At 41.8% G+C, this 23,971-nt stretch overlaps 1 protein-coding gene across 1 annotated transcript; it reads left to right on the plus strand.

Annotated features, from left to right (window-relative positions):
* The first annotated feature begins 691 nt into the window (after positions 1 to 691).
* VSIG1 (V-set and immunoglobulin domain containing 1) lies at positions 692 to 22,138 on the plus strand. The gene is given in 7 exon segments (XM_030228951.2): positions 692 to 925; positions 4,256 to 4,416; positions 17,064 to 17,262; positions 18,744 to 18,899; positions 19,553 to 19,672; positions 20,402 to 20,528; positions 21,946 to 22,138. Coding segments are annotated over 7 exon segments (1,005 nt in total). The 5' UTR covers positions 692 to 876.
* Positions 22,139 to 23,971: the final 1,833 nt, after the last annotated feature.

Consider the following 23,971-nt stretch of genomic DNA (forward strand, 5'->3'; position numbering starts at 1 on the left):
CTGATGCAAGCAGCAACCTGACTCCTTTGCTGAAGAATCTGCCCCCATACCACAAGAGAGACAAGGGAAAGCCTGGTCATACCTTTCCCCTCCAACCTCACATGGCCAGATGCTGAACCCACCTTGCAAAAGGGCTTCCCATGGGATCATCAGGCATGGATTAGTCCCATGTTTTCAACAAGCACAGGAAAAGTCCCTGGCCATGTTACCTGCCTTGTTCCCAGGTGCAGGCACACATGTACAAGGCAATGCTGCCCTCTGCTCTGTCTTCAGGCACTCACTGCCCATGGCTGTGTACAGAGCCAGCTCAGAGCTCTGAATCAGCCTCAGCCAAACACCATGGAGCACAAAAAGCAAATCTGGCTCCTGCAGGAAGCTGAACAAAATGTATTAGATATATGCTTTGAATTGAAATGTACTGACAATGTATTATCTACACGTGCCCATTTTTAAAAGGAAATTAGAGAATTAACAGGAAATAAGGATTACTCATATTAGCCTGACCCCAACACTAGTAATCAGGCTGACTGCTAAATAGGTTCACAAATACTTTTCTTGTACTCAGTGGATGTACTTAAGTAGGCAAATACTGCAGGGCCTGGCAAAAGTGGGAGAATTTGGGCTTCTCTGAGTCAAAGGTTTATTATTAACAAAGCCCTTGGTTGCTCAAACCCCACAAAATGGTTTCAAGTGAACGGTCACACCACTAGTTGGAGAAAGGCACACATGTGATAAAGGAGAATGAAACAGCTCACTGACGTGTTGAGACACAGCTGATAAGGAAAACAAAAAACTGACTTCAAAAAACAAACCAGCTCAGTTTCAGTGGAAGCCAGAAGCAGCATCTGGTCTCTTTTCTCTCCCAGCATCAAGAAGATGTGTGCAACAGTGCTGAAGATATTTCCAGTTCTAGCCATCCTTGCAGGTAAGGATAACAAACTGATGGAGATAGTGCTGGAACAAGGAGCCTGTGGGAGTAAGAGAGGGCAGCAAACTGGGAGAACTTTAGAGAGGAACTATTTCAGGATGGAATAAAAATGATGGCTATAGTGCCAGAGCACCCTCTGGAAATCCACAAACTGACCCCTGCCTGGAAAGAGCTTTTGGCTCAGAACAGAATTTTGTCTTTGGTAGATTAATGCTTTGCTCTGATGTCAGGAAGAGGCAAAGAGCTCTTGTGTGGAGAGTTCAGGTCTTTCATGTGTTTCAAGGTCAGGTTTTTCCATATTTGGATTTTGTCTCCCCTTGATAATAGGGCTGGAAAATGATGCCTCAATTCCTCACCACCAAAAAATTTGGGGGGGATGCTTAACTTTGGGCATGCAAAGAATCTTTTAATTAAATGAGGACATAATTCTTTGTGAAATCCAGGAATATTATGGTATAGTAAAAACTATGTATTATTCATATTTCAAGGGCATTTCATTGTGCTAAGCTTTACTGTTAATATATACAGAAGCAGTCATTTTAATGCTTCATGGAGATAAACATGTATCTACTACAGAAAATGAAAATTAGTTTCCACATCTTCTTTTCCAGATGGAATTATCTGATTTGGGTGCCATAGAAATATTTTAAGTAGCTACTCCTGGAGTTTCAAACTCTCCCACACATATAAACCCAGCAGATTTTTACCTTAGATATGGAAAGCAGTTCAGAATTGGTACCATACATACTTTTCAAAGCAATATCCTCTAATTTGCAAGTTCTGGATTTAAGGTTAGCAGTGTGCCCATATTGGTGGGCACTACTGACTGGGGGGTTCTGTTGTGGCTCAAAAGAGATCAGCAAATTTGGATTTTTTTCATGAGTGTTAAAAATTGCAAAGGATTTCATGAAAGTGGGAGATTCCTAATTAACTGTGACTTTGTGGGAAGGGCACAGTCTCACCATAATATTGATGAGGAAAGACAAGGATCAGCCATTTTTAACAAGTTACAGTCCTGTTCACACAAGCTGTTTTTACTGAGTTATTTCTTATTTGTGCTCTTTTTAAAATTTAAACCAAAAGGTCTGTATGTAGGAAATGGGATTTGTGGTTGGAAGCCATAAATGCAAAGTGAAACTGCCATTGACATTCTTGGTGAGGAAACAGGGGCAAGTCCACTCTGCTGTCAGTCAAAAGATCCATGTTGCAATTAGCATTGGCTTAAACAGCCTTTTCACTAGAGTGAAGATTATTGAAATTAAATTTATTTCTTCAAAATATAGTTTTATGGAAACTAGAATGCTTTGTGGAGTAATTTTTGCTAAAATTCATTTCTTCCAGAAAAGCTTTTAACAGTCAGACTCTGTGGCACTCCTGACTTTTAAACCAGAGAATGACAAAGTAAATATGTGGAGCAGATGAGTGGAAAATGGATGTTTTAGTAGAATAATATTGTGTTGAAAGACAGTACCTTTAATCCTGCAAAGAGCAGAAAATTAATACACATAAACTGAGGCAGGAAACAATCATCCTCTGGCCAACAGTAATTCCTAAAGCTGAGAACAGTGAACTGAGACACCTAAAATAAGATGGCACAGTTTTTCTATTAGATCTCAGCAAGGATTAAGCTGCTGTGAGCTCACAAGACAAGCAGAACTGGCAGCCAGTCCTGGGATCCCCTTTCCCCAGGGCAGCTTTGACACATTTAGGTCAGGCTCCAGCCATTCCTGTGACACTATATTATATGTCTTCACATATAATATAAATCTTGTTGTAGTTTAAACCCATTAATTTTCATCCTAGCTACCATCAACACAGAAAGTGTATTATTCCTTTCTTCCTTGCAGTGAGCCTTTACTGTTAAAGCCATCAAACAAGGAAAACAATTCAGATGGGTTTGCACACTGTATTAACTCATGAATTTGCAATATTTAACAGTTTAAAAAGACAAAATAGATAGTTTTTTATATAAACAACATTTTCTCACACAGGGCTGTTAATTTCAGCAAAATACTCTTTAGTATTACTGCAGATTCTGCTTAAACTCTCCAAAGCAGCAGCCCAACATAAGATGCACAGATCCTGCATTGAGTAAAACATTTTACATCTCAATCATTAATGTGTGCAATAAAACCACAAGAAAATTATTATAACATTAAATTCTCATCTTGCCTGTTTTACCTAGAAAGCTCCAAAATGTTTAATGTTTTCCATCCCATTCAAAAGAAACATTCTCAGTCTGAATCTTTAAACATTAGCTTTCAAACTGGACTCAATGGCCTGAAATTCAGACTCATTTTTCTGACAGCTCTCTCTTGGCTGTCATGTGTCATCATGGCTAGTAATTCACAGAGGATAGAAACAGATAAATACTGTGAGGTGGTGCTTGATTCCTTTCATTGCTGTGATTGAGTAGTCAGGACTGATCAGAGCACTATGGGAAGGGCTCACCTGTGTTTGCTCCCTTTCTGCTCTGAGCTCAACAGAAAGGGTTGATCAAGTCACCAAAGAACTCCCTACAACCCACACAGTAAAAGCACTTCCAAAAAAATTAGTTTGATTTTCCAATGTAGTAGCATTGGGAAAAAAAACAGCTTCTGGAGGTAAACACTCACAACCTAAACAAAAAGAAAGGAATTAGCAAAGAAAAGCAGAGAAAAGCTGCTGGACTCCAGCCTGAGAGGTCCAGCAGTGCCACCGAGTCCCAGTCAGAACCTAAGGGTGTATGAAGTGGGAATACTGGAGGTGACAGTGATAATAAGGTCTCCCACAGTGAAGGAGATCAGATATCTAATTAAATAACTGCAAAAAACCCCCAAAAGACAAGAAAAGGGTAAGAGAGGGGTAGACACAGCTGTGAATGAGTGCAAGCACAGGAGAGCACTGTGACAGCAGACAGAATCTTCAGTTTAACCACAGACTCAGTGAGAAGATGAGTATCAGCCAACTTGAACAAGTATGGGTTTAGGAGCTCTGCTTTTTAAGAATATTATTTGTTGTAAGGGCAAGAGTATTCTGGGGGATTAATTTGCTTGTTAGCTTGTAGCCAGTTCCAGCTTGTTATCTTTGAAATTTCCACACAAAGCACGAGGGAAAGTGTACTGAAAAGGAGAACAGCCAGACATATCCTACAGTTTGTTCAATAACACAGAGAGCTAACACTGTGTTATTAACACATATCCTACAGTTTGTTCAATAACACAGAGAGTTAACACTGTGTTATTAACACATATCCTACAGTTTGTTCAATAACACTGCTCCTTATAAAATGCCCTGCTCCCAGGGCAGCCCCAGCTGATCTCTCCTCTCCACTCTCCCTGCCCACAGGCCACGCCAGCGGGGTCGTGGTGACAGTCCCTGAGAAGACAGTGAATGTCACAACAGGTGGAAATGCAACCCTCCTCTGCACATACACCAGTTCTGCACCCCTGGGAAATTTCTTTATTCAGTGGAGTTTTTACAGTGCCAAAGAGAGCCAGCTGCACACCGTAAGAGATTTGTTTATTACTACTATGAAATGATATTTGAGATACCCTTTAGTCCTTAAAGGGTCTTGTTATGTTTGATGGGGTTATCCTTACTACAGACCAGGTAATGTTGGGGCTCCTACCCTAGGGATTAAGGACTGGGGTGCAGTGAACTTTAGGCTCCTAGTTCCCACTGACATGCCTGAGTGCCTTCACAAACTGATGAGAAAGTACAAAAGTGATTCAGATGCTCAAACAACTTGCTCCGAGTCACACAGGAAGAGTGAAGCAAAGGCCAGGTGTCCAAAAATCACACAGGGGCTGCAGCTCCTGGGCCAGCTCCCTTTTCTCTTGTCTGGCAGGTATTTCCTGCCATTGTAAAAGCTGCTTTCCTGGTGAGACGCCCTTGCCTCTGACAATGTGTTGTTCCCCATTGAAGGGTCAAAGGAGAGCTCCTCGACTCAGGCACTGCAGTTGCCTTTTGGCAGCTCACTAAGAGGAGCTGTGCATGACGGTGGGCTGTGAGCACAAAGTGAGCAGCAAGTGTTGGCAGCACTCTGCAGAAAGTTGTCACAGCAGGAAATTTGCCACAGCAAACTTGCATTGGTATTTCCCAGCATCCCGTGGCTGTCACTGTGGACACAGAACAATTCCAGGTCAAGGGCAAATGGTCCCTGCCCTTCTGAGACCCCAAAGGGCTGCAGAGCCAAACAATATCCTGCTCTGGGGGATGAGGGTGTAGGCTGGAGGGTGTAGGCATGGATGGATTGGGAAGGACACCAATACCAGCAGTGACTTGGTCTAAGCCTGAGCCTCTGGTGTGGCTGTAAAGAGCTTGCAGAGCAGCCTGGTCTGCCTGGAAGGGGTCAGGGATGGGATGTATATCTATATGTACTTGAAATAAACAGGGCAGGAGATATTTCTCCCTTTTTGATGCCTTTATTAAAAGTGATCAGCTCAAGGCTTGGAAGCCCGACAGATCCACGGGTTCGCCGTCGCAGCTCCCTGGAGTGACTCGGAGGAGGAGGCAAATGCAGCTTTGTCCACCAGGGGACAGAGCTGGGGGTCTGGCCTCACGAAAGCAGGCAGGGGTATACACCCCCCGGATCCCAGTTATGAGTTGGCAGACTCAGGTCCTGGCTCTAACTAGCATCTTCTTAAGTTGTGGTGAGGGGCCATTAAGGTTTTCAGAGTCTCTCCTGGCTTCTCACCTCACCCCTGATGTCCAGAGACCACTTTGATCTCTGAGTTCCATATTGGCTCGCTGGTTTAGGGGTTTATTAATTGCGTTTGGAATAGGGGCTTGCCCTATTGCATTTTGGCTCTAAACTTATCTGCATATCAACTCCTGGTTCCCTCCCCTCCACTGTCTGGGGGAATGCCATCCTCCCACCTGGCCACAAGCAGGCTGATGCTGATACAATAGAGTGAATTCTCAACCATAGATGGCTAATGACTCGATACTTAACAGGTGATTACAACAAGCAGCTAACAAAAGCACTCTTCGGCCAGAGTTGGTAAAACTTGTAATTCTACTTTTGGAAAAAAAAATGGGTAACCCTTTTTTTGTTCATAACAGTACTCACACTACTGAGTGTGGGCCCAGACCTCAAGAACTATCTGTTACTCTTATGTTTTGGTGGGGAAATGAACCCATGGAGTTCATTCCCAGCATAGCACACAGGGTATGAGCTCCCATCAGCTCAGTCCTGGCAGGTGGTGAGCAGTCAGCAACACATTCCTTTAGAAGAAGAAATCCTGATTAGAACTGTTGCTGAATCCTTGAAGACCACTGGGATTCCTTTGCCATGCCTTGGCTTGTGGAGCAATCATTTCCCATTGCTTTTATCCTGTTGCCAACATTTTTTTTTTCCTGAAATTCTGAAAGTTCAATCCTCCTGCCTGGTGTTACAGCTGAGAGTTGATGTAAAGAGATTTGACTTAGAGGGGTATCACAGTCCACACTCAGGATATTTTTGTCCTGTTCATTTTTATTTCTTAATAATATTTTAGTAGGAGGCTCGCCATTGCTGATACAGCTGTACCTTCCATTTGGTTCATCAATTACAGCAGAATTAGCCTGTAATGTGCAGAATGTGCAGGCTGTAATGTATTTGGCATTGAGCAGCAGTAGCCAAAATGTAAGAAATGGCAATTTAACCCAAGACAGAACTGCTCACTCACCTGCAGTGTATCACAGCCACAGATAAAGCCTGTATCAGTGCTAAGTACAAACTCTGGGCCCATCCCAAATTCTGGCTCTAGCTGAATGACAGACTGATGTAGGCACACCTTGCCTGATTGTGTAGCTGAGTAGTTGTTACTCATTGTTTGCTTTCCTCAAGTTAAAACTATTTTATTAAATGAAGGATTATTCCTGAAAGGGTGGTAGCTACAGGTTTCCTAAGCTGTATATAGTACAATATATTATAAATTATAATTGCTTGTTCAGGTGGGAAGTACAGCACTAACATATAATCAAACTCATGTCATCCAGGTTTGGTTAGTCTTTCTACTTGCATCAAATTTTCCATATTGCAACACACTAAATGCCATATTTTTTTCCTGGTCACAATCAAGAGAGACAAGCAGATTGCAGTTATAAGTATTTGAGAGGGAGAATCATGCAGTTTCAAGAGATCCAGGAGGGGAAAACCATTTGTAAGCTGTGGGTAATGATGAGAAAAATACCTCCTGAAAATTACAATCATAAAATACTGTGGGTGGTTCAGAATACACTCAACGAGACCTAAGCAATGCAAAACTACCAGATGTCAGGGAAACCTCGTGGATCAGTCCCTCCAGTGCTCCCTCCTGGCTTCTGCAGCTCTCACTACAGGCAGTGGGAAAGCTGTGCCTTGGGTCCATGGGAAACACTGCTGGGAAAAACTGCAGCAGGATTTCCCCATCTGAAACTCATTTCACGGCAAATTCACACGTTTGTAATGGCTGTGCATGTGCTGGTGATTTGCATTTTCATTCCATGGAGTCAGTTCCATCTGGAAAGGCCCTGGGTTAGTGCTAATCCCCTTCTCCTTGAACACCAAGGCACAATCTCCTCTCCCTGCAGCCCCAGCTCTCCTGGGCTGGCAGCGAGGCTCAGAGGTTTCCCTTTGTCCCCTGGATCCTGCTGCTGTCCCTGGAGGGTGCAGGACTGGGACACTGCTCCTTATAAAATGCTTTCAGCAACCCATTCAGTCTTGCATTTCTTGACCCTGTTTCCTTTTACCACCACCTGGCAATTCCTTACCATTTTGAACTACTCACAATAAAATTAGTGGTGTTAATGCCAACATGGGAAGAAAGGCTTGTGATTGCTTGTGGGAAATATGGTTTAAGAAATCACACGACACAGATGGACATAAAGTTGGATTTTCCCCCTCCCTCTGAATGAGGCTGGTATCTCTATTTCAGGCTGATGACTCTCCTGAGTTTCAGAAAGGACTGGGAGCCTGAAAGCTTGCATGTTTTCCTCTCACAAGTTTAAACAAAAAGATAATCTCTCTACAAATCTGGCTCTGCCCTGGTGGCTTGGCACATTGCTGAATTAAGTTTCACGTTTTGTTCCAAGTAGGAAACATATGCATGAAAATGGAGGAGGTTGCCATCTTTGGCTGTCATTGTTTAGGTAAAACAATATTAATATGCAATGCAAAAATACATATTTAATATGCTGGTAAAATGACAAACACAACTATATTGGAAAGACTGGCACCATATCTTACTGAATACCAGAACAATAGCTTGAATTTTAACTGGAATAAAATAATTTAATTTTATGAGATATTTAGATTCTTCTAACAGATCCATAACAGAGTACCAAACACTTCCTTGTAAATAGCATATATTTGCCCTAAAAAATTTGTTGAAAACTCTGGCTCTACTCAAAGTTTGCTCTTTTTTTTTCAGCAACTAACTGGATAACATTTTCAAATTCCATTTTTGACAATTGGAAAATTCTGTCAAATATTTTGAAGACAGGAAACTTATGATTTCTACAGAAAATATATCTTCTCTCACTATTAAATTCTAAAATATTCCTGCCATCTTACTAAATGCTAGATGTCTTGATGAGCATGTTATTCACACAGGCACTATATTGAAAATAATAAGATTAGACAGAGGAGATATTCTCTATAAAAATTTGTGTGGAAAAAATTATTGATTTTAATAAATACTGTTTATTTAAACAACTGAGAACATGGCCCTTGCTCTCTACAGTGGTAACAAGTAACAGAGCAAGCTGTAAACATTATATACATTTATAAACATTATATATAATTAAGGCAAATTTATACCACTAAGAAACTTTTGGGTTTAAGCATTAATGAATGGAAGGGTTAAATTACTAGATTTTTAGGACATAACCTATAAAAAGCAGAGGCCATAGGTACCCCTTTACTTTCCACTGCCACTTACAGTCCAGATTTTACAGTGTTTTGAGATCCATAAGCTCAGGTACAGTCCTGGAGTGAAATCAGTAATGCCAGGAGCAGGACTAGTGCCAGTATTAATTTAATGTCCCTAAGTACTCAGCAGCAGATTTTACCTTGCCACAAGGGCAGGCTGTGCTTTTCATTACTTTGCAGCCCTGCTGCTGATGCAGATCTGCCTCCCAGCACAGCCTTGGTGAGGCTGGTTTTGTCTTTTGCTGCTTGCTGTGGTGTTTCCTGCCCTGTCCTGCCTTGTCCCCCTCCCCAGGGCTGCCACAGGTGTCACAGCTCCAACCATGGCAGTGACACCAGGGACAAGGAGGAGCCCCCACAACCAGGCTGCTCACAGGCAGCACAGTGAAAAGGGGGCAAGCAAACAGAGCCAGGTGTTCACAGCACTCTTTTGAAGACAGCACAGCTTTAGTGGGTGAACACAACCTTTTTTTTTTCTAATTGAGCCTAACTCTGCTCTTTTCCTGAGAAGTTTCTCTAGTAGAAGTAATTTCCCTCACTTGAACTTAATAATGTATAAAATCATGGAATGTAGGATGCCATACATATTTTTAACTTTTTATTTTTGCCATTTACCCCTTAGCAACATGCCCTTTAATGCTGAATTTAAGTTCTAAATAACAACTCCCAGCCAAGGATCTTGAGAACTTTCCAGCACTGGATGATCTCTATTTTACATCTTGACAAAGTGAGGCTAGCACTGCTCTGCTCACCCAGGGTACATCACAGCCTGGCCTGCTTCATCAGGCACAGTCCCAGCTCCTGCTAAGACCTACATCTGTGCTTCATTTCATGCTCTGAGTCACTTGGCTGGCCCCAGTGTAAAGCACCTAAGTCAATGTTTGCAAGCTGAAGCCTCTGTTGACTCTCCATAGGCGAGGCTGCAGCCTTGCAAAGCTAAATTCAACTCCTGAACCTAACCTGGGCCACACCTTGAGCCCAGCCCAGGCCACCCACAGCTAAAGTCACTGAAATGGTCAGGGACACTGCCTGGCCAACCAAGATGTGCCCAGGGCAGGATTCCTGATTGAAATTTTAAATTCACTATATGAGTAAAGGTCGGGGATGCCTGTTACTTTTAGGCAAAACAGAATTATTGATAGACTTCTTTTGAAAATCTTCTCCAAAAAAAAGAGCAAACTTATGGCACATTGGTCAGCAACAAGGAGGGAAAGCCCAAAGAAAGAGGCAAGAAGAGTGACCTGAGCACAGATATGTCAGCTCCTTCCACCCTGGCACCCCAAATTCAGATTCTCACTAGTCCCAACAGCAGCACAACTCTGCTGCCCAGCACAAAGCAAGGCACAGCCATGGCCACTGGGCTACCCCAGGGGAGAGCCAGAGGCCAGCCAGCCCTGTATGTGAGGGGTTTCCATAAAAGCTTCTGAAAGAACAAATTCCCTCTGTGTAGTCTGAGCAGTTCAGGGGACACCTTCACACACTTTCAGCCACAAGACACCTGAGATGCTGTGCTGCAGAGGCTGTCACTGCTGCAGGGGACACCAGCTTGGGAGCAGAGCAGTCCATCCCAGCCCATGAGAAAGATGAGCCTGTGGGAAGCACCTCCTGAGGCAGTACAGGAAAACTCCCTGGACAGAAAGGGCCTTTCTCACCCATAAGCACCTCTTTCTGCCTAGAGCTGATTTTTTGAAACTGAGTTGTTACTAGCACTTAGATGCCACTGTAAGGAACAGCTTCCTGGGGAGCAGAGGCAGCACCTGCAGAGCAGAGGAATGGAGCTGCTGGTGTGGTGTCACTGCCACTGGAGTGACTCTGGATGTCACTGGGACTATGGGGCACTGCCTGTGGCTATCCCAAAGGGCAGTGCAGACAAGAAGAAAATAACCAGGCTGTAACTGGGATGCTTGGAGCAAACATTAGACTTTAATCTTAGTTTGCCTAATTTTAGGTAGAACTTAGGAATAAGCCTTTTTCACCTAGCGGTCGACAAGGCCTGAGGTACTTTCTGCACAAAACCCTGAACACGAGGCACCCTGCCCTCGTGACCAGCACGGATGGTAGGTGGGGAGCTCTGTGAGAAATGGCTCTTTGATTTTGGGGGAACATTTAAAGTCTCATTTAACTCACAGATCAGCACGTTTTTACTCAAATACAGCATTCCCCATGTCATGGTATTCTGAGTATGGATGAAAAGTCAGTCAGTCTTTGTCAAAAGACGGTGTATGTGACAGATGCACGGGGAAGATGTAGCTGGAGATACAAGGTAAGAAAACAATCCCCATAACCTTAAGGGGGAAACAGAGCTAAATAGCTTCTACTAGATTTGTGCTACTGTGAAACCTGTATTCATATTCTGTATTGAAATCTCAAACCCAGCACATGACTGAAATAAATTGAATTGGATGCATGATCCAGGATTTTTAACTCATCCTATTTTTTATTGCATTTTTCTCTGTCAAAATGATTTTGGATGTAGCTGTTGTGTTTGGGTTTTTCCTCCCCACCTATTCTAGATGGCTGAACTGGCACCTTCAGGAATATTCTACCCAAAGGGTATCTGAAGGGTGTGTGCACCCACAAGGAGCCTCTGGGCTGAGTGTGAGCAAGACTGGACAGCCCAAACTTGGGGCTACATATTTACATAGGAAAAAGTAATCATCCTGGATTTCCTTTCTAGAATATAAAAGCATTTTGAGATGTGGTGGATACCAAGGACACTGAGCTGAACCAGCTCTCTCTCAGCTGCCAGCTCAGTGTTCCAGCCCTAATCCATTCCAAACTCTCTGACTGCAGCAGGGTTCCCATCTCACCATGAGGTACAGGGTACAGCCTAATGTAAACTGACATCTAATAATAACTGCTGAGGAGCAGTTACACCAAATGCACTGAGAAAACACATTTGTTCTTGATGGGAATTTTTCACTAATAGTTCAGCCAGAAGAATGATACTGTGAGAACAGGAAAGAGCTGCTCCTTCAATATATTTGCATCAGTTAAAGCTGCTGAATGATCCTCTAAAGGCTTCTACTCCCTTCCTTTCTTCTTCTATCAATGCACTGTTGTGACAAGACACTTCTTGTCATTATTGATACCTCAATTCCCTATGCAGAAAGCCCAGTAAGGGATATCCCTATAATATCCCTACACCCTTCTGGCAGATCAGAGTTTTGACAAAAATATGTGAAAAGAAGCTGTGGATGAAAGAAGGGATTTGGGCCCAGCCTCAGTCATGTGACATGTGTCAAAGAAACCAACACATGTGGGAACATTTGCTTTTTTAGCTAGCTGAACTCAGAATCTGAGCTTTGGGCCTTCATTAACACTCTAACTGTGTGGCATTCTGTGTGGTTCTCTCATTAGATGGTAAGATGCTTAAAGAGATGATGAGCATTTTTTCCCATTGTTGTTATTTTATAAATTCTGTCTGTCCTCAGAATTAAAAAAGAGATCGCACTCTCAAACCAGTAAAGTTGTTCATATCCTCCATTTTCTAGTAGCTTGAGAAAATATCAAACAGAAAATGACAAACACCCCAATGACAGGGCCCTCTGGATGCTGGAGCTTTCCAGCTCTCCAGGCAAAGACTGTGAGTCACACACAGAATCCACCAGAAAAACATCATCCAACAGGATCCTAGAGTTTTACATGTGCTGGAAAGGGAGAAGAGGCTGGGGGAGGAAAGACAGGTACTGGAAAAGAGGTCGCGTCCTGAAACTGTCCTCCAGTCAGGAAGTCAGGATTCTGTGGAGATTAGCAGGACACTTTGTAATGCCCCTCAAGTGCATCTCATAACTTTGATACCCATAAGTACTAGGCAAGTAGAGCACTGTGATGCAGTGACTCCAGGAGATGAGGACAGGAGGAGTATTGACCTGGAAATGATGAAAGAATCCATCCAAAGCCATCTGAAAGACATGCTTTTACACAAATTCTAGTATATATTTGTCCTGCCAAAAGAAGAAGAGAAGCAGAGGGAAGCATGATTCTTCTAATTTCCTGCCTGCTTCTTCACACACCCCCTTCACACCCTAAGGAAGATCTTTCTACAGAAGTTGTACAACAAAAACCTGTACGTGGGTTCCACACACTCTGCTGAACATCTGGCAGCCTTTGAAAGTCCTCAGCCTCAGCTCTGCCAAGTGCTTCCCCTGCAGGCAAACACACTCCCCACCATCACTCTGGGAGAAACTGCCTGAGGACAAGAGGGGTAAGCACAGCCCTGGTTAGGATGGCTGGGACAGCAGCTCTGGCACTGCCTGGCCCACAGGTTGAACAACCAACTAAACTGCAGCCTTTCTAAGGTCAGAGATGCCTTCTGGGCAACTTTGCTGTTCAGCAGGAACCAGTGTCTCAGATCATGAAGTTATTAGGGACAAGAGTTTTAGAAGTGATGATCTCTGCTCCTTTTTCTGTCAGCTGTTTGATTAGTCACCCAGGCAGCTGCTCCCATGAAATGTGAAAAGGCACCATTATGGAATAACTTGCCTCAACAAACTAGCTGGTAAGGAGGAGCAGCAACCATTAATGCACCCTCAATATTGTTTCTGCTCTGGTAAATCATCAACTTCACTACAGCTGCTCATGATTTGCTTGAGGACATGAAAAGCTTGTTTGAAGGGAAGCATAGCAGATTCCTTTTGGTTTTTGTTGGTTTTTTTTTTTTTTTTTTTTGCATTCAAGATGGTGTACTCGATCTATATTTATCATACGAGATTACAAAGATTTCCAGAAGAAGTCTGCCATTGACTCTATATACATTTTTCCCATACACACATTTTAGGTAATATGGAAAGAAAAGTCAGTGATGTGTGTCTGTAGGAGAAAACATTAGCTGGAAGTTGCCCAAAACCAAAAAGTTTTCCATATCTTCAAGAGAAAAAAATGTTTTTTTACTTTTGAATCAAAACAGAAACACCTTTGCAAAGATTTTCATTTCAGTTTTCTGAAAGCCACAAACCAGCTTTTCAAGGACAGAATAAATACACTTTGAACCAGGGTTTAAAATATCCATTTTGAGTGTATTCTTTAAAATGGATTATGAATTCACAGCCAATTAACTGAAACATATTCCTCTTAAATGAAATTTCCTGTGTACACAATCCAATCATACCTCTGGGACAAGAGATACACTCAGCAATTAATCAGAACATTATTCAGCCTTTTTGGTGTTCACCACCTTCCTTCAGGCAATGAACTCCAGAGCCAGGGAGATAAGCATGGAACAGGAGAGAACAGAGAACAGGCAGGAGCCTGCAGAGGAGCTGAACACATTGCCTGGGAATGTTTCACTGCCTTTATGGCTGACAAAAAGTGACCCAGTAAGGCTCTGTTTGATTCTATGAAGAGATGAAATATTCTCTGCTGTGTTGGCAGCTGCCTCAGATTGAACAGCATGCACTAAATATTTTCTCTGCATTCATTGACTCAGACAGAGAGAACACAGGATTAGTTTATCAGTGCATTGCATGAGGACTTGAGCATGTAGTTCACCCTGACTCCAGGTCAAATACACTGAGGAGCATTAGCTCCTCCACAGTGTTCACTGGCATGCCCCAACTGCATTTACAACTTGCAGTGCCAGTTTTATTCCCAGGAAGATGGGCTGTATCTAAATGAGCATTCCATGGACCCCTTCTGCTGCTCTTTACTCTCACCTAATCCCAGATCCCTCTGAGGTAGATTGAGTAGAATTTAGCCCCTTTTTCCATCAACCAAGCCTCTAATAGGGTATGATGGTCCTTCCACTCCTTTCATGCTGCAGCAAGACACACATTACTTCATTTAAATCATTGTAGAGCTTAATTTCACATTAGTGAGAAGAGCTAATGGAACCTCTTTCACTGCCCTACTGCAACAGTGCAGTTGGAAAGGAGATGGAAATCCAGCCCATCACTATTGAGAGCTATTCAGGGACATCAGCCTCAGAAGAGACTGAAGTCAGAAACCACAGATTCTTGCAAGAAACAGTTGATAAATAATACTCTGCTGTTGCTCACACTCAGATAAATGTAGAATGACACAAATGTGGCCAGTGTGTTCTTGTAATTCCAGGTAGACAACTTGTTTGATGAGTGATTTGTTTAAACCAAACTCCCTATTTTGAACACTCTCCTTCCCCAGGGAATAAAGTGTGCCCATCCAGAGTCTGGTTTGGCAAAAGAGTTCTATCTCTAGACATTTGCAAAGCATAAAATCAGTTTTAAAACTGATGGTATTGCATGCACACAATGGAAACTGGGAGGAGTATCCAGCTTCAGCACTTTCTAACCAGGTCTGTCATCGAGCTGACCCTGGACCTCTTACACTTCCCCACTGTGCCAGCAGTGTTCCACACCTTGGGAATGCTTTGGTGTTCAGAGCCCTGCATCAATTGTACCTGGTGTTTGTAATCCTGGGGCAGGGAAAGATAAAGGCTGGCTGAGGAGTATGCAAAATTACTCTTGAGAGAGGGCCAAGCTGCAGTCCTGGAGCTGCTGGTGCTGTGCAAGCTGATTCTGACCTTCATTTCAAAGCCATATCTCTGCATAAACCAGCTGTGCTCTGGCAGTTTTTGAGTGTACCTTGCTTTAAGCTAATAAAGGTTTTTAGATAACATTTCTTAAAGACTTCAGTCAATACCGTATCAGGGAGGATAAGCAGAATTAAGAATTAATATTCTTAATTCAAAATGCAATCAGTGATCTGTGAAGTAAAGCAAATTGTGCTTCTCACCAGGGAGCTGCAGTACCTCTAAAAGGCAGGGAACTTTGACCAAAAGGAAATTTTGATATTAATCAAGTGAGAATGCCCTGTGAACAGGAGTCTGTAAAACTTTTTCCTACAAGGATTTTCCCCTTATTTCCATTAAAAAACATGCTGTTACTTCAGCTTCACAGATGATTCTGGAATATTGCCAGTAGGAACAATGTTAGATCGATTTGGGCCACAACCTATAATTCTACATGGACACCTCTCACCAGTTTAGAGAAATGACTGGGTGTGCTGGAACTGTTCACTTTGCCTAGTGTGTGTATGCAGACACTGGGGGAACATATTGCCTATCCCAAATACTGACACTTTCATACAACACTACCATTAACACCTCAGAAAAATAATTAACAAATTGTGGTTTTCCACATCTTTGCTCTTTCAGGGCTTGGTTTCAGAGCAGAGTTAGATTGGACAGAGGGCAGGTACTCCTTGAGAGCTACTATACTTTACCCAGAGCAGATGAGCTACTGCAGTTCCTAAAGAGACTCAGGGCCCAAGGCTCAGACTGCCAGCCAGGCTCTGCAGGGAACACAATTCTACCTCTCCTCTCCATCAGCAGACAACAAGTTGGGCTTATAAGGCCACTTGTACTCCACAATGCTGCTAAGAGCAATTGATGCTACTGAAGTCAATGAAACCAGTCAATGTTAAATCAGCAATATTTATTTGGGAGGAAATGCTGCATTCCTTAGAAATGTTTATCCTTACTATACCTACCATTTGGCAAACCATTTTTTTTACTATTTAGTAAAAGAGGAACTTCTTGATCCCAAATAGGAACCCCCCAACCACTGAGGCCAGCAGATATTCTTTACTTCCTCCCTGATATAAATTCAAAAAACCAAGACAGTCCATGACACTGCCTCCAAAGCTGATGACACAAACAAGAACAGCATGGCTGCTCTAATTGCATGTGTGATGACTCTGCTCTGTTCTTGTACTGTATCCTCATGGCTTTCAAATTTACTGCCAACAGATCAGGTGCCTTGTTTGCTTAGACCTTTGTCTTGTGAATTCATTTCAGTCCTCTGTTTGCCAGATTCTGTATTTGGAAAGCTCTGCAGCCACCCACTTTTTCCAATGACAGGTCCATCCTTGTCATAATCTTTCACTGAGTTGCTTATTTATGCTATCACAAATTATCAGTGCTTCATTTAATGCATTTATTCACTGTACATGACTTAGCATTTTTTCACCAAATTGTCATTTGGTGGTCAATGGTCTCGCTTTTGTTTTTGCAATTGCATCAGTCTGTGCTTGGAGTACCCAAAAGATTTAGCTACTGTCAATTACACAATTAAAAATACAATTTCTGAAAAGCTAGTTTTTTAAGGACCTTTAGAAGTATGTATTCAAATGTACTATGTTTTCATTTCTGCTTTCTTGGGGGAGGAGGCAAGAAAGGGGATGACATTGCTTGGCTTTAATCAGAAATCAAATATATTCTGAGTACCAAACAAAGCAGCAAGAAGATCTTTTGTTATTAAACTAACAATTGTTTCTTTATCACAGATCTATTATTATTCAGGAGGCCAGTCTTACTCCTATGGAGCATTTAAGAACAGGATAACAGCTTCAACAAGTCCAGGGAATGCATCAATAACAATCTCCAACATGCAGCCCTCAGACACTGGTTCCTACACCTGTGAAGTTTTCAGCCCTCAGGGCGATGCTGGGCAGAGTCAAAAATCTGTGATTGTCAATGTGCTGGGTAAGTGCCTCCCCTCTCTATTGCTGTATTGTCTTTTTCATGCCATATTATGAAACACTGAATTCACAGCTCAAAATACGTAGGGCCAGAGGCAATAACAGGCAGTGGTAAACAAGGCCCATGATGCAGAGGGAAGTTCCCTGAGTCACTGCTGCAGTGTTTCCAAGGGCTCTGGAGGCAGGCAGAGCCTGGGTGCCCTCTAGCTTCCAGCCACACTGACCTGCTTCCACTGCACAGCTGCCTTTGCCTGAACTGCAGTCAAATCTCACTCTCCCACCACTGGCCTTCAGTCACTTTGGGCTCTCAAAAAGTTCCCTTCTGTAAGGAGGTGAGAGAGTGGCTAGAATTACCCAGCTTCACTCCATTTTTCATACTGGAAAACAAAGTGATACTAGTTTTGGTTAAAATAAACCACCATTTTAACTGGGAGTGACAGCTTCTCACTGAAACCACTACATGCAGCCCCAGCACAGTCCAAAACTTTGCTAATTGTATCTAGTGTTGATCATGGTGCCTTGCATAAATCTAGGGAGAGGCAGCAGCACAGCCTGAGTTCTGACTCACATCAGTTTCCCAAAACCTCTAGAAATTTAGTATTTATTGGATGAAAGTAGTACAAAGTTTGTTTTGTGAGAAGGAAAGCAATAATTCAACCATGAACAGGCAGAGCAGAAATGATGAAACAGAGAAGATGCAGATGAACTTGGCATCCCTTGCCTATCTTCCAGGGATAAGCAAAAAATACATGTAAACTGATTTCCTGAAAAACCAAAGCACTACTGATATTTCTCAACTAAAATTCCCAAAACCAATAGTAAATCTTGAAGCAGTTGAATTAAAGATTACACTTTTCACATGAAAACCAAGAAAAGTTGTTGGTTTGGGCAATGTTCATTGCTGGTGGTTTCCCTTGACAGCCCTCTAAAGAATCACAAAAGCATTTCTGGAGGTAGGAAATGAAAAACAATGGTGTAAGTGAAGACAGAATCTTCCCTTTTGTGAAAAGTGATGATATTATATAAAGATGGATACATTTTTTAACAGAATTATAGCTGATTTATTTCCTTCACAACTGTTAATATACTGAAAGAACTGGGCCTTGATCCTCTCCCTCTCTGTGGAAAAGCTCCTGCCTACCATGTCTAAAGAAAATGATGTTGCTATGTGGCAGAATGGTGTATGGTGAACAGTGAGTAGTAGTGAGGGAAAATAATTGCTAGTTGTAGCTTCAACACCTCCCTAATGGTTAATATGCAAATGAAAGACAATAAAACTGTATCCTAGGCCATGTACATATATTTAATATTAATCAATTTTTAATGGGAGAGGCTTTGGTCAGTTTCATAAATGAGACTCTGCTCTTGGATGGAAACCTGTAGATGGGGTTCAGCTCTTTGCTCACAGCAGCAGGGTACCAGAACTTGAGGTGGATGTTTGCAGCCCAGCTGTGTACTCCTGATGTGTCTGTTCTTATTTTACAGTCAAACCATCAAAACCTTTCTGCAAAGTAGAAGGAACCCCTGAAAAAGGCCATCTGATCTACCTCCTATGCAACTGTTTAGAGGGGTTGCCTCGCCCCACCTACCACTGGTACAAGGTCGATGAGAACACCCTCAAGCCTGTGACAGAACAACTTGGTATGTAACCACAGGAACTAACACACCATGTTCAGGATCTGAAATTCCAGCATTCCAAATGCTGTGTATCACATAGGCTAATTAAAATTAATCCTCCTCTTTCAATAGTCAATGTCAGAATCAAATTTTTACTTATTCAAATCAACTCACAGCTGTCAAAACCATAGGATGCTTTTTCTATTTAATATATATATATATAAAAGTTGAAGTCCTGTCCAGGCCTTTAAATTGTTAAAATGAGATAAATTTGTATGTCTTTACATCTCTCTTCCCTTGAAATTTTGAGTGAATTTAAGTTGAATCAATTTGTCATTCAAGAACTAGCACATCCTTCCCTCACAGAAATTTTCTAGACCTGTTGCATTTTCATTTGTGGAGTTCCACAGACAGCCACAGAATCAGTGTGGGTAAAACATCAGCTAGACTGGTTGGCAGAGTAGGGGCTTGTAACACACCCCTAAAGAACCCACTGGAGCAATTTGCAAGGAAGGTAAATGTTTTATTTTAAAGAATATGAAAAACCACACAAATAAATCAACGATTGGTGAACCCTTTTTCTAACATCTGAATAGCTCTGTGTTACCCACCAGAGAGAACTGTTTGCCTCTACAGAATAAAAACAATAACATGACCCTGCTCCCCACTTGTCACAGATCCAAACTCTGGCATCCTTTTCATTGGCAACCTCACCACCTTTGAAACTGGCTACTATCGGTGCATAGCCAGCAACCTGCTGGGGAACAGCACCTGTGAGCTGGACCTGACCGCCAAGCGTGAGTAAAACACATGAAAGCAAGCACACCTCTGATGGAGGACATGCACAGATTGCAGGAAAATTCTTTAACAACTTTGGAGCTTAGATTTTTTTTTTTTTTCAAGTAAGAACACATCAGGATTTGGAGAGCTCTGGAGTTTTCATGCAGGCCTGCCCAGGCTTTACAATGACCTAGAAAACTAATTTATCCTCACCTTAATTTCCTGCAAGGAGCAGGAGCTGGACCTGGTTCTGTCAGCAGAATCTTTACTGAGAACAGACAGACAAGGAGTTTGGAGCAATTTCTTCCAGCCAACAGTCCCACTGAGGTCTCCCCACCCCAGAAATTACAACCATCAGTGAAATATGGTAGTACAGGGACTGGGGCACTGGAGATGTGACCACTGGCTGGAAGACAGAACTAAAGGCAGCCTGGATTTCAGGATGTGTTTGCAATGATTGAAAAGCAAAGGCTTTTACCTATTGTCAGTACAGCCCAATGAATTCACTAGCCAGGCACAAACAGGGAGTTTGTTGGGATAGGGAGCTACCCATGACAGAGGAGGCAGCAAAGACCACCCAAGCACACAGAGCTCTCATTTTCCTGGAGCATCTTTGGCCACCCTCCTGCAAAGAGTTCTTTGAATCCAATCCCTTCATTCTGCTAAAGGCTCCTGAACTAAATTTCCATGGGATTTTGCTATACTACTTCTTTAAAAGTCAAGTAATCTTTTTCTTTCCTTTGCAGATTCAGATGGTGGTGTTGTTGCTGGAGCACTGATTGGAGCAATTCTGGCAGCTGCTATAATCTGCATTATTGTTTGGGTCTTAACCAAGAAGGCAAAAAATAGGAAGCCAACAAATAATGAGATGCAGTAAGAATTTCTGTTTACTTCATTTTAAGACAAGTATTAATGTAAAGCACTGCTGCTAATTCAGAACTAAAGGAAAATGCAAAATACAAATTTTGAGAAAACTTCCAGAAGTGAACATCTGCTTTTGGGGGACTTCTTACCTGTTGCTTTTTTAACAGAAGGTGCCATTGCCCTCTTCCCTATTTTAACAGGCAGCTACCACTTAGCAGTATCTGAAACAGTGAGGTAAATGTTTTTAAACAAGACAAAATAAAGTGGCAAGTTATAAAAACAGCTCTTTAGAGTTAAAGTTAATGGGGTCTGTTAAAAGCAGGTGGAGGAAGTAAAAAAAAGAAAGAGCAGCTAAGGGTCACCTCAGGAAATTTACTGATATTTAAACACAGAGGGCTCAGGTCAGTGCTATCTGAAATTACAGGACACACACTTGGGATACTCCCAGGTATCTCAGATTGCAGGAAACACAAGGTTTAGACAACAGAATGGAGCCCAGAATGTCCATTTTGATCCTGCTCTGGAGATGTTTTCTCTGTATGCTTTGGTTGCTCATTTTTCCCTTAAATTGCCAAATCTTCAGAATAGGGATAATCTCATGCATTATATACACTGTATTCAGCCCATTGACATAAAATGCTAAATAACTACATATAGTTGAGGCCAGAAAAAAATTGTGATTTCCCTGTAGCACAGGTTTAAGACTTCCTAGTAGGGAATTCTGCTAACCCAGCCCAGTGATCAGTCGCTCATGCACCTGATTTCTGCTTTCAATTGATGTAGCATTAACACCTAATTTTGTACTTGGATCCTAATAAATCTTACTGCATTGAATTACTCCACTAGCATCTGATATTTTTTACCATGTGAAAGTGCTTCAGTATTGGGAGTTGGTTTATTATCATTTTGATAAGATAAAAGGAATTATTACCTCTTACTAAAAAAATTTTTCTAGATTTCTATATTTTCTAAAATAATAAATATATTTTATATTACCTTTACAGATTTCAGTCTTTTCATAATTCTCTTCTGACTGAACTCTATTTTTCATGCACTTCAATGGGACCCCAGATCTACATGAAATTTCCCAGAAAGCTCACATGGAGCAGCAAGTTTTGCTATCACTCCTCAGATGCTGCCAGCACTCAGTTTCCCTTTCCATTTTCCTGGCATAACAATTAAACACACTAAAATCTATTTTATTCTAATGGGATCACTTAAACCACCAATATCTTTCTAGCTGATATGCTGTCAGTCTTTTTGTCTCAGCACCAGTGGTGTTGTAACCTTTTCACACAATCTTGAAACAGTCATCATAACATCAGTTACTGTTCACATAGCAAATACAACGATTCATTATTTTGAAAGACTCTAGTGTACATGGGATTTCATGTGAGATCACAATCCTAATCCTGTCTTTCTGCAGAGAAATGGTTCAGAAACAATCCAATGCAGACTATGTTCAGGTACCCAATGAAGAAAACATTCCTGTGACCACAGTTCCATCGAGCAATGCAACAAATGAATACCCAAGTGTTGATGAAACAGCAGCTCCTGCAACACCTGAAAATGATGAGAAGCAAGAAGCAGAAAAAGAAGAAACAGCCTAGAGCTCATAATAGTTTTCTTTGTCACCTTTGGACCCCTTTGTACAAAAATTGTTGTTGTATTATCATAGAAGCATGACTAAAACTTGTGTTCAAGGCATTTGCATTGTGACCCACTGGGGTGGATCAAAAAGGCACTCTGTAAACAGCAGAAGATTTGGCCTTTAAAGTGAACCAAATTTCTTTTATTATCTAGTTATACTGTACAAACATTTAAGTATAAAAGGAGTATCATCAACATCAACCTATTTTGTAAAACTAATTAGGAAATGGGCTGAAGCATTTGTCAAAGTAAGAGCTTTCCAGTCAACTACCAGTAATGCTGGGTGTCCACAGAGTTCAGAACCACAGCAGCCTTGTCCAGAAACAGTGTTAGCCAACCTGCTTCGTGTGCACCAAGTAATCAAGGCCAGTACACTGCAGTGTTTCAAGAAACTGATTGTGCACATCAGAAGTAAAAAGAGGTTACATTAATGTCATCAGAATGCTGAAACACCTGTTAACATCTTAACAGATGTTAAGACCTGAGTCAAGGAAATCTTGTGTGTCTGAATTCCACATAAGCTAAAAAAAAAATCCTGGAAAATGTTACCCCATTGCTGCCTGTCATGGAAAACATTCTGTTAACAGTGACCTCCTTGGCCTAAAGCTCCCAAGGGTGCCAGAGTTCCAGAGCTGTCTGTTTCAGCAATTCTGGTTTTCTGTTGATGGAACTGGCATTTGGGTACCCAGTAAGGCTTGTTCCAATATTGTGATTGAAGAGGGGACTCTATCATGTGATCATATTTCTTTTAGTCTTTCCTTCATCTCACTTCCCACGTTTATCTGCTGGTATTCCTGACCTAACTTGCTACAGTAAGACAGGAGCTTATGCTGGTGAAGTTGACACTAACTTCTATAGATGGTACACTCTTCCTAGAACACCACAGGTTTTATATTCATTCAAAAAGTAGAAATTGCTCAAGTTGTGTTTAAGTTTTTATATAAAAGAAAGGAACAATTCACCACATTCTTGACTAATGACTCCTCTCATACTTCTAACCACCAGTGAGTAATAGATGGTAGTAAAAAGGCAAAAGAAGAAGCAAAACAGGCTGCTGGGAGTAAGGAGATAAGGAAAATAACACGTATTTGGAGTTGCTTACCATAGTGTGGTGTTGTCTGGCAGATGTTTGTTCTCATTTTGGTGTTTAGATAAAGTTTATTAAGAAGGATGGGACACCATTCCCAGCTTCCCACTGATACTCTTGGCAAAGCACAAGTCCTATTAGGTACTGATCCACGGTGTGTAGCTCTAAAACCCTGCAGAGCTATGCAGGATGTACAAACATTTTTCAGAATAAGCTTTAGATGTTCCAACAGTCTGTGCTGCATGGCCCCTTAATCTTCCCATAGGGAGTAGGGATCATTAATATGGACAGCAGAAACTAAGCCAACATTCAAGCCACCAGCTCCTAAGGAAGCAGATTTACAAAGCTACAGAGCAGGGTTTTTTTGCTATACAAAGATCAAGAATGAACACAGAACACTTAGCTTCAGCTGCTCTCCAATCAAATTTTCAGCCATGCCTGTGCAATATATAAGAAACATTTACTCAGTCAGGTTCCTCCTTCAGTCAAGGTCTGCATGGCCAGAGTTTACTGTAGAGGCCAGTTATCCCTCCTGTTCTTAATGAGTCCCCTCAGTGGAATTTAACCTGCATTTTGTGTTCTAAGATACATTTAAAGTCCTTGGTGAAGATATTTGTTGGTTGTAAGTTTCTGTCTTGCTTATCAAAATAAAGTGCATTACCTTAATCCCTACAACTGCCAGCTTGCATTTCCCCCTTTCCTTGAGGCTGAAGAG

This window comes from Serinus canaria, chromosome 4A (genome assembly GCF_022539315.1).
Source record: "Serinus canaria isolate serCan28SL12 chromosome 4A, serCan2020, whole genome shotgun sequence".
NCBI lineage: Eukaryota > Metazoa > Chordata > Aves > Passeriformes > Fringillidae > Serinus > Serinus canaria.